The sequence below is a fragment of the Alligator sinensis genome, unplaced genomic scaffold (genome assembly GCF_000455745.1).
Source record: "Alligator sinensis unplaced genomic scaffold, ASM45574v1 scaffold347_1, whole genome shotgun sequence".
NCBI classification, from domain to species: Eukaryota; Metazoa; Chordata; order Crocodylia; family Alligatoridae; genus Alligator; species Alligator sinensis.
In genome coordinates this window covers 3,243,275-3,254,225 of record NW_005841922.1, presented here as the reverse complement: position 1 = coordinate 3,254,225, position 10,951 = coordinate 3,243,275, and the positions used below count along the sequence as shown (strand labels likewise).

The 10,951-nt window shown below is 41.5% G+C and overlaps 1 protein-coding gene across 1 annotated transcript in view; it reads left to right on the top strand.

Moving 5' to 3' along the window:
• The window catches only part of ADAMTS12 (ADAM metallopeptidase with thrombospondin type 1 motif 12), a 365,944-nt gene that overhangs the window by 309,161 nt on the left and 45,832 nt on the right, over positions 1-10,951 (top strand). Inside the window, exon 17 of the mRNA XM_025198488.1 lies at positions 9,723-9,849. Within this exon, the coding sequence (XP_025054273.1) occupies positions 9,723-9,849 (127 nt within the window). The remainder of the gene's footprint in view (positions 1-9,722; positions 9,850-10,951) is intronic.

Below are 10,951 nucleotides of genomic sequence, written 5' to 3'. Positions count from 1 at the left end.
GGGGGGGGGCTGTCTTGCTATAGAGTGAAGGTAGGGCTCTCCTCCTTGGATCTCTCACGTGGATTTTTTCACAGTCAGGTGGGTGGAAAACTGGCTTATGGGATGCACCCAGAGAGTGGCGGTGGATGGGTCAGTTTCTACCTGGAGAGATGTGGGCAGTGGTGTCTCCCAAGGCTCTGTCCTTGAACCAGTACTGTTCAATATCTTCAGTGATTTGGATGAGGGTTTTGAAAGCACTCTGTCCAAATTCGTAGATGACACCAAACTATGGGGTACAGTAAACACACTAGAGGGTAAGGAGCGAATTCAGGTGGATTTGGACAGACTGGGGAAGTGGGCAGATCAGAATAGGATGCAATTCAACAAGGATAAATGCAAGGTGCTGCACCTGGGAAGAAAGACTCTCCAACACACCGATTAGACTGCGGGGTACCATTCTGAGCACCACAACAGTGAAAAGAGATCTCGGAGTCCTGGTTGACACAAAAATGAACATGAGTCGCCAGCGTGATGGGGTAATAAGACTAACAGCACTCTGTCTTGCATTAGTAGGTGCATCACAAGCAGGTCTAGGGAGGTGATACTTCCCCTTTATGCGGCATTGGTGAGGCCCCAACTGGAGTACTGTGTCCAGATTTGGGCACTGCACTTCAAGAAGGATGTGGATAACCTGGAAAGGGTTCAGAGGAGGGCTACTTGTATGGGTGAGGGCCTGCCAGGAAGACCCTATGAAGACAGACTGAGGGACCTGAATCTCTTCAGCTTTCGCAAGAAAAGGCTGAGAGTTGATCTTGTGGCTGGCTTCAAACTCATTAGGGGGGGGGGGGGAGGGGGCAGCAGGGAATAGGGGTTACTCTGTTTACCAGGGTGCCCCTTGGGGTTACTGGAAACAACGGCCATAAAGTGAAGGAGAGTAGATTTAGATTAGACATCAGGAAGAAATTCTTTACAGTGAGGGTTGCCAAATATGGAATGGACTTCCAGGGGAGGTGGTGCTTTCCCCTACCTTGGAGGTGTTCAAAAGGAGATTAGACAAGCACCTGCCTGGAATTACTTGACCCCCAACGCTTTTGCCTGCACAGAGCAAAAAACATGGACTCGATGATATAATAGGTCCCTTCCAACCCTAGAAATCTATGAAATCTATGAAATCTATGAACCCTTGCACTGTCAGGACACGGATAGCATTTGTCTCCCTTTACCTGTGGCAGTTTATGTTGCTTTTGGTGTTTTGGGGCAATGTGCCTTGTAATTGTGTGACAGGGTTGACTATGTTGTTTTAGGACTAGGTTAGACAAGCACTTGTATGCAGTGGTGTGGAAAGGGATGATCCTGCCTCAAGCAGATGGTTGGACTAGATGACCCATCCAGCCCTATTTTTCTATGATTCTGTCCTCTCCCTACCCCATATATGTGAACCAGCTTTGTTTGGCATCCCAGATGGGATGAGATTATAGCTGGTTCTCTTTTACTAAAGCTATTAGCTGCCTGGTAATTGATGCAAAACCCATTTGAAATGAGGGGAATACCTCCTTTTGATTTCACTGGGGCTTGGATCAGATCTTGATTAATAATCATCATTATCAAGATCAGGCACGAGCATGGGCCTGTTCTGCTTCCCACAGCTTGGGCAGAGGAAAGTTGTGGCAGCAGTTAGTTACGTGGGTTGGGAATGGCTAAACCAGTCCTGTGCTATTGCCTTTCAGCAATTGAACTGCAATACAGAAAAAGAAGCTGAACATTTCCTGAGTTTTGCTGGTCATTCCTCCTCATTATTGATTTATCTAGTTTATATGAGTCTGCAACAACATAACCTGAGAGAGAAAAGCTGTCACCCAAAAGTCACTATTTTCCTCTGGCAGTCAGGCTTGATGCCATTTGAGAAATCTTTGTGCAGAGTTTATTCCCCGAGAGTGAGAGGGAGCAAGAAGTGTGTTTAGAATGAAAATGTATTTAGACTTCTGAGTTCCAGAAGCTGCCACTGTTTCTTTTTTCCTTCTCTCTTTCGTATGTCTGCATTCAAATCTGTTAAAATATCTAGTGCAAGAAGTTTTGCAGCTAGTAAATGATGCCAGGCTTATAAATAATGAAATAAAATAAAAAATAGTTCTGGCAAACAAAGCCTGCAAAGTCACAGCAGCAAGAGAAATAACAAATAAGGTTACTTACTGTAACACTGTCGCATCCTTACTGCCAGGCGGGGCAGTTAAAACTGAAACAAAAGATTTCTGCTTACCAGTCATGGTGTGCAACAAACTAACATATATCCTTCAAACAGCAGTTCTCACACACTTCAATACTTCCAACACATCAATCCTCTGGTCAGCCCAGACTGCAGTCCACCCAACACCTATTGCCAAGAGGCACCTATTGCCAAGAGGCACCTAATGCCAAGAGGCCATACAACTCCATTAACAGTACATTATTCTTCCTATAACAAAGCATAAAATCCTTTACTGAGCTTTTTCTTGGCTGCCTATCTCATTCCTTCTTTAAATAATGGTTGAGTAAAAAAAATGCTACTGTGACCTGTTGACCTTTCTAAAGGCTGTAATCCTGTTTCTGAAACTTGCCACTAAAGAAGGAGATGTAACAAAAAGTGCACGTTAGCCCCTTAGTTAAAAGGGAGTATTAAGAAGCATGCAGAAATGTATTTCTCCATAGATAATAACAAGCAAGTGACACATTTTCAAAGCTTTACAAAGGGATTAAACTGCAAGGTTCTTGTTGGGGTTAATTGGTATGTGCTCGCCTAATCCCTTTTCAGTACTACAAATGTACTTCTAGGTGTCCTTATTTAGCTGAGAACAAAGCTGAGTCCAAAAGTTATGACTGGTTTATAAAATCATTGTGCTTTCTTTATGGATTTAGATACTGATTTTCCTATTCATTGGTGATTAGGATGCCTTCCTAATTATGCATGTAATATGTGTATGCAATTAGTATGATTATTTGTTTATTGAAATAGCCAGGTGGAACTTCTTCAAAATGCCAGATTTGTATGTACAATCATGACACATGTATATTCAGATTAGATATGCAATCACATGCAGTTTTGCATATATATTGTACACCGCTGCCCTGAAATTCAGGCTCTACAAATCTATCTGTATTTTCAGTTTTAGCATTGATGGCACTTTCAGAGGAAGTGTTCAGGATACTTAGGAACAGATGTATATCCATCTTGCATCTAAATCTGCACTTCCTGTTACATTACTCTTGTTACTCTAGTTGGCAAATGAGGCAAAGAAATCAAGAAGGAATGGGCGTGAAGTCTGACTTACATTCATCCATAAAACGTAGTCAGGTTTGAATTGAAATAGGCAGAGTGAGGGAAACTTTTGAACATATCTGTAAATCCAAATCATTGTTTGATCTTACCACATTCATGCAGTGTTTGATTTTTCATGAACAGGTGCAACAAACAGGTTTTGTTCACACACATTGGTGCATTTAGGCACCAACATGTGACTCCTAAATGAAAAAACAGATTTGCACAGTTGTCTCAGCTGCCTCTGTGCATCTTTTCTGTATTCAGGAATAAAGGTGTTAAGGCAGAGAGAGCCTAAAAAACAGTAAACCAGTGTTTTTTCCAAAAATTTAGTGAGCACTCAGTGGGGCCCAAATGGGTGGGTGTAAGATGGAGGGTACTTTAGCAACAGTGGAAAGTGTCTCCAAGCAGAGGACCGTTCTGTTGCTAAAGCAGCCTCAGAATATACAGAGAAGTCTCTACAGTGGTGATCAGACCCTTGCGACAACTGCCCAATAGATTCACCCGTGTCCAAAGTACAGCACCATATGCTTAGTCAGCTATCTTGGTGTCTACCTGTGTGATCTCAAAACACTGCTAACATAGAGTAACCGAGAGAGGTAGTTAGCTGAGTTAATCTGAAATTATGCAGTGTTGTACCTTATTCAGTTAGCTGGTAAAGTAGCCACGGTTGTTAGCACCAATCAAGTGAGAATAGTTGAGGGAAACAACACCTCTGCTAACCATGGAGAATTTTAGAGGTCCCATTTAACTATACATTTTAGTAATATGTGCAACTGTAAGCCTGTGACTTCATTTGGACTCCTGTGCTTTCAAGTTGCTTGTGTACCTAAGTGTTCAATAGGCCAGGTTCAGCAGGAGGGGGGGATTTTGACTGACTTCCTCTGTAATAGATATTAAAGCTACCAGATATGAACATTTTGTTTAAAAAAGTAACTATACTGCATTCATTTGCACCGATTTGCCACCTCTGATTTCAAAATTAAGTTTGCACATCTGTGATGAAGAGAGTAGGCACCAATGCCTACCTTAATATCCAACATCTCCAGACCTTTCCCAGATTCTGCAATCATAATATGAACCTACTTCTATCTCTTATTAAGAATGGTAGTTGTATGATTGAAAATTCAAATAGATGAGTTTACTTATACCCATGATCAGTGAATAATGATAAGCGCATATTCACTGTAAACAAGGCTTCTATGAATGTTTATAGAGGTTGCCTTATCACTGGACTCCTGCTCTAAAATGCATTACAGCAGCTGAAACTATGCTAAATAATTCAGCATAGGAGAATAATTCATATTTGATTTATTTGGAAATTAAAGCAGAAAGATTGTGAATTTGAAAAATAGAGCAAGAAGTTTCTATTAACTTTACAACTGACTAATGTTTGCTAACCATTCCAACTGGGTTAGCAAAGCAAAAACTAAACATTGTTTTGGAAGCGCCTTGAAAACTAATTAAGAATAAAATCAATAAAGGTCTGTAGAGACATAAGAAGGTTCTAGAAATGAATATGGGACTTGAAGGAGCATTCTGGGTCTTATTGTCTAGTTTTCTGCTATTGAAGGCCATCATCTCACACAGTCCTAAACTTAGTAAGCTCAAAATTCCTCTAAAACTGATAGGAATTGCATCATGATTGATTTTTTAACTTATCTTATTGTTCCTTTATCTAGCAATTTCATTTTCTATTAAATTATCTAGTAAGAGTCAGATACTGATGAAAAGGTTTAGCATTTTCTGTTGAATTTTTCAACTATGGCTGATTTCTTTCTTTTGTGGGCCCCCTCCCAAGAACTGTTCTACCAGAACCACCATTTGGATGCTTCTCCTTTGGCTGTCCAGTTGTATCCTGTCTTTTCTGTATTCAGCCTTATACATCATTTTGCCACGTTTCAGAGAGAATTTGAAATTGAAAGCTGTGAAATTCCTTGATGCAAAATATCCAGAATTCTTATGTGAAACACAGGGAACATTGTACCTAAAATGTCTTATGATGTGAAATATGATAAATTAAATTGGGAAATCAGTGGAAACTGCCATTTGTTTCCCATAGCTTTAATATTTACAGGGTGCTTATTATGTTTTATTAACAGGTTTCAATTCACACCTAGCTTTGTGTGTAGCCTAGTAAAGGAATGCATGACAACTCATGACATAAGAAGTTAAAATGTGAAGAAAGAATTGTCCCATGCACAATTTTTATTTAAATCTTTTTATCTAAAACCCCCTACCACTTATTTCTGACCTCATAGTAAGATACACTGTTCTAACTACTTAAACACGCTTACACAGGGAAGGCTAGAAGTCACAGTAATACAACGTAATGCCTAGGTCTTCTTCATTGTGCCTCCAATCCAACCTTTCTATATGGTCTATTCCAGATATTCTGCCCAGGCCACTGCTTCTGGTGTTGGTGTTGCCAGATCTTGTGGGGTGCATTGTGGTACTACAGGGCATCTCAGGAGATGATTCATGGTTTACTTCTCCTGACAAACACATCAGTCAGTTGTGTAAAGGCCCATGATTTCATGCAAAAGATTTCATGAGAATCTGTTGAGGCTGTGCCATGTGTCCCATTTGTAGTTGGAGCCAAATGCTAAATTCTCACTGCGGGTAATTCTTCGCCAGCTCCATTCAACAGCTTTGTCACCTAGTTTCTCCCATTCTTTTTGCCAGAGGGTAGTTCTGGCTGATTCTGATGATGTGGTCAATGGTGTGGTAGAGGACAAAAAGTTATTTCTCAATGAGAAACTATGGTGCACTGGTTGATGTCTTTGTAGTGGGTGGTAGTCGCCTGACTCTTGTACCTGCCAGTCGATGTCACCTGCTACTTTCCTTCTGATGTAAGGGGACACTATGTTGGATAGTGAGTATAGGCAGGGAACCGGGATGGGTTTTAGGCAGCCTGTTTTAATTCTGCATGTATCATTTAGGGTGGTGTCAATATGTTTTCTGTGACTTTAGCATCCCGAGGTGGTGCAGGCATATTCAGCCACAGAGAAACAAAATGCTAAGGCAGTACTGTGTAGGGTAGATGGATGTGCTCCCCGCTTGGAAATTGTGAGTTTAGGCAGAATGTTGTTTCATGTGTTGACTTTGGCTTTGGTATCTAAAATGAGCTTTTTGTAACAAAGTGTACAGTCCAGTGTTACCCCTAAGTAGACCAGATGTTTCTGATGTTTGAGACTGGTCAGCCTAGGTGACAGTCAGGTGTTTTTCTCCACTCTGGTTCCTCAGATGGAAAGAGCAGATTTGGGTTGTGCTAGGGTTGAGTTTGAGATTACTTAGGTAATAATCTGACATCTCATTCAGTGCCCTCTCCAGGATCTTGTTTGTGTCCTCAGAATTCTTCTGCTACATGGTAATGCAGAGATCATCTGCTTAGATGAAATGCTGACACTTGGCTGATTGTTTATGTAGATGTTGAATAAAAGTGGGGTGAGCACACCACATTGTGGTAAGCCTTTTTTTTGGGAGTGCTATCTACTTTTCTGGCCATTCTGTTTCATGTAGATGTGCCTGTTCTCCAAGAGGTTATGGATGGTCTGGCTTCAATTTCAGTCATCAGTCATAAGGTACAGTCTGTGGATCATGATCATGCGGTGTTGGACAGTATTGTATGCAGCAGATCAACAAACACTGTGCTGGTTATCAACTTCTGTTGGAAACCATCTTCATTATGCTGTGTAAGATTTAGTGGTTAGTGTTCCTAGGATTGACCTGCTCTAAAATCCGTTTGGACTCATGTAAGTTTGGAACCTACCAAGAATGACATTTGTTGCAGGATAAGATGTTCGTAGAGTTTGTAGGTGATGCTGAGGAGGGAAATCAGTCCATAACTTTTTGATGATGAAAGGTCTTTCCCTGATTTGGGCAGAGCTATGTCTCTTGACTTCCTCTATACTGATGGTATTTGTGTACTCATCATGCATGCATTGAATAGATCAAGGAGCCAGTGCCTTGCAAGGGGTCCTAGGTATTGTATCATCTCAGTGAGGACATTGTCTACTCCTGCCTAGGTATGTGCTAAGATAGTAAGGCTTGCCATCTGTCCAAAGGCATACCTGTCCATGTTAATAATGCAGTTGTATGGAGAACACCCCTTCCCTCCGCCAAAGGATCTGAAAGTTACCTACAGCCCATCTCTCTATAACAGTGAGGCTCTCTTAGGGCTGATGTATATTTGGGATATTTTGTCCTAGTTATTATTGGTAGTTGTACCAATGCAGGCTACTTTGCTGTAGCACATCTGCACTGGGGATTTGCATCAGGGTGTCTATATCAGGGTAGCACTATTGCAAAAATCCCTAATACAGATAGGGCATGTGTAGACAAAATGAGGGGCATGTTTACGTGACACTTTAAAGCAGGTTAAATGCTTTTGCACTGCTTTAATGGTGTTGGTGTTTGCACACGTCAGCAGCATATTGCACTTTAATTCCAGCCACAGTAGCACATTTGGCGCTGTAATGCACCTTAAATGGCTTTGGGGCACAGCAAACTAAACACCTCCGAGGAGTTTTAGTTTGCTGCCATACAGCCATAGAGTGAAGCACCAGGCTCTGTGTGGCTCAGCGGCTGTGCAGGCAGCCCATGCAGGCAGCCTGGCAGCAGCCCAGGAAGGCAGGCTCCGCTGAAGGACAAAAAAAAAAAAAGCGGCAAACCTGATCTTTTGTTTTGTTTTGTTTTTTTCTCCTGGAGCCTGCCTGAGCTGTGCAGGGACTCGGTCCTTCCCTCCACGGCTGCAGTGCCCACCTGGCCCGCCCGAGCCGGGTACCTGAGAGTGCGTGCTGCCTGGAGGGGAGCCACTGCTGCCGCAGAGAGAAGCACCAACCACCCTAACCCCACTCCCAGCCCAGGGAGTACTCTGCCCGCTGGCAGCTTGCCCTCCCCTCCCTGCCGCCGGAGAGGCAGGTAAGACATGGGTGTACATGACACGGGGGTTTACTTTACCCTAAATTGATCCAGTATTTTTAAAACCCTACCACTTCAATTTAGGGCCCCCAGTTTATCTACACATGCCCATAGTCTCTAGAGCCTTTCTTTCTTTAGATTTAGATGTGAGCAACAGAGTCCTCTGATTCTAATTGTTGTCTGTTAATTGATAGGGTGAGAGTTTGCCTGAGTAGGATTATTACTGAGTGGCAGGAGTATATGTAGGTCTGGAATGTCTCTATTGATTAATTGTGAGTGTTTCTCTCTTCGTGGTGGAGTGCGCAATTTCAAATACAAACCAAAGCTGCAATTCACACAGCACTAAAAAGAACAGAACAGAACAGAAGTCTGGCTGAAACCTCCATTTCTGTCTTCTCTGTGCCTTTTTGCCTTAGCTGGCTTTTCCAGAGAGCAGAGTAAAAAGTCCAGGTTGAGCTCTAGAACCTGGCTTTGATAACCTGATTGCAATCTGCATTTACTCTCACCTGTGGACAGTCCATGTGGAATTATTCCTATACATCTTTTCTAATACAATGTGAATCTTCCCTCGTGCTTCAGAAAAACTAGATATTCGTGTGTCTTAAGGGGACTCCAGTGTACATAGGTGGTGGTTAGGAGGCTAATGAGTTAACTGCAGTAAAGAAAACTGCTTATTAACTTGTCAGCTGAGCTTATTAATTCAGCAGAGCCTCTTATTACCTGCTCACAATTTGACCAAAGGCTAAAATACTGCTGCCTGACTTAGTACTAGCCAGGGAAGCTGGTTTTACTCAGCTTTCTTAATACGTGTTAGAAATTAGGTATGCTGTGGTGGTACATGCATTTAGCTCAATTGGACCTCATCAGAGTGGCTAGTATGTGTACTAATTTCCACAAGGAGTAAAGAGATGATTGGTGATGTGAGTGTGTGGGTTTTTCATATTGCAGTTATTGCAGGCTGGGCACTGCTGGGGTTCTCATGAAGGTCTTTATGCAGTTCATTTCCTACCTCACAAAGTGCTCATTGCTTTCAGGGGAGAACATTTTTGAGATTGTTCATCCTGAACCTCATATCAGCACAAGGGAACTAAGGGCAAACAACAGATATGTAGCATTCAGCTTAAGAAGCAGACATTACATTTGTCTGTCTCAGTGAGTAGATGAGCCTTTATTATCTCTTTTGTGGCTGAAACCTCTTTTAAAGAACATAAATACTTTTTGTAAATCTGTGAGTTGTGTCCCATCCTCCAGTGATTCAGATATGTCAGGCACTGAGATATGCCTTTTCTTCTTCCAATGTTATCAAGAACATAATAAATTAGGAAGAAGTATTCCTCCTGTTTAGAAAACAAAGTATAGCACAAGTGTTTCTCTTCAGCTTTGTTTCTTTTTTTCCTTTATGTTTTGATAATTGCAGATGTTGCTTGCTACTGGAATGGGTGTTGGATGCCAAAAGAATCCCTGTCATTTGGAACTCAGCAGAAAATTTTAAAAATTTAATATACATAGAAAAATCTCTCTCTCACAGGTATTAGGCGACAGATTGCCCACTGTGTGAGAAAGGGGAGTGGTGTGATCAAAAACACGTTCTGTGACCCAGAGATGCAACCAAATGGACGACAAAAGAAATGCAGTGAAAAGGATTGTCCACCCAGGTACAAACTGTTAAGAATGTTAAGACTGTACTAAACAGGAGCAAGTCAATTCTATGTATATAATTTAGGTCAAAAGAACTGTAATACCACATTAGGCCAATAGTCCATCAGCGGTCTCCACTAATGATAGGTACCAAATGAAGATGAAAGAAACCTCTGTACAGAAAATTTCAAAATAATCTACCCAAGAGACAAGATTTGTTACTATCAGTCCATGCCAAGAAAGTTATATGTTTCATGGGCCCTTAGCAGATGTGCAAGTGAAGGTATGATAGAATCTGATGCAGGATCCCCACAGTTGCATTTCCAGCCAGGCCACAAGTAGCATGCTCCCATTGCTGGCAAGTGGCAGCCCCGTCAGCTGCTGGGGCTCCCAGCCACAGAGGTTTACCATGTGCTGCCACTGCTGGGAGCCCCCAGCTGATTTGGGCTCCCAAGTGTGGGAGCCCCACTCTGGCAAAACATTCAGTTAATGGTGTGATAAGAACCAGACACAAAGTTATTGCGCATATTTTGTGTAAGAACTTTATGGCTTATTCCTTGTTCTATGATGCCATTAATTGTATTAACATATGGCTGGATAACAACATAAGACATGATTAACTGGTTAATCATGTCTTAAATATAATATGGGCCATACATACATGCATCTTATCGAAGCTATTGTAGCTCCAAATGTACATGTACCTTAGGCTAATGTTTAGAATCCTGTTAATCTCTTTGCCTCAATGGTATTCTGTGGCAGTGTATTTTATTCTAAGTATTTATTGACTGTTTTTGAAAAACGCATTTATTTTGAACAGCTTGAAATATTCATCTTTATTGGCTCTTCCTTTGGCCTTGTGATAACAAAGGGTAAATAGAAATGCCCAGTTTATCTTCTCCAGAATTACTCTGTATCCTCCTCATGCCTCTTCTCAACTGTCTCCACTCTAAACCAAACTGTTCAGATGTTTTTATTCTCTATTCATATCTCCTTTTTCATTTGTCCCTGTTGTATTGTTTTAATTCTTATTCATCACTATTGTCTGACTTTGGACCCTTTGTATTTATGCTATAACTTTTTGTGAGATGGGCGATGAGGATTCAATACAATATTCCA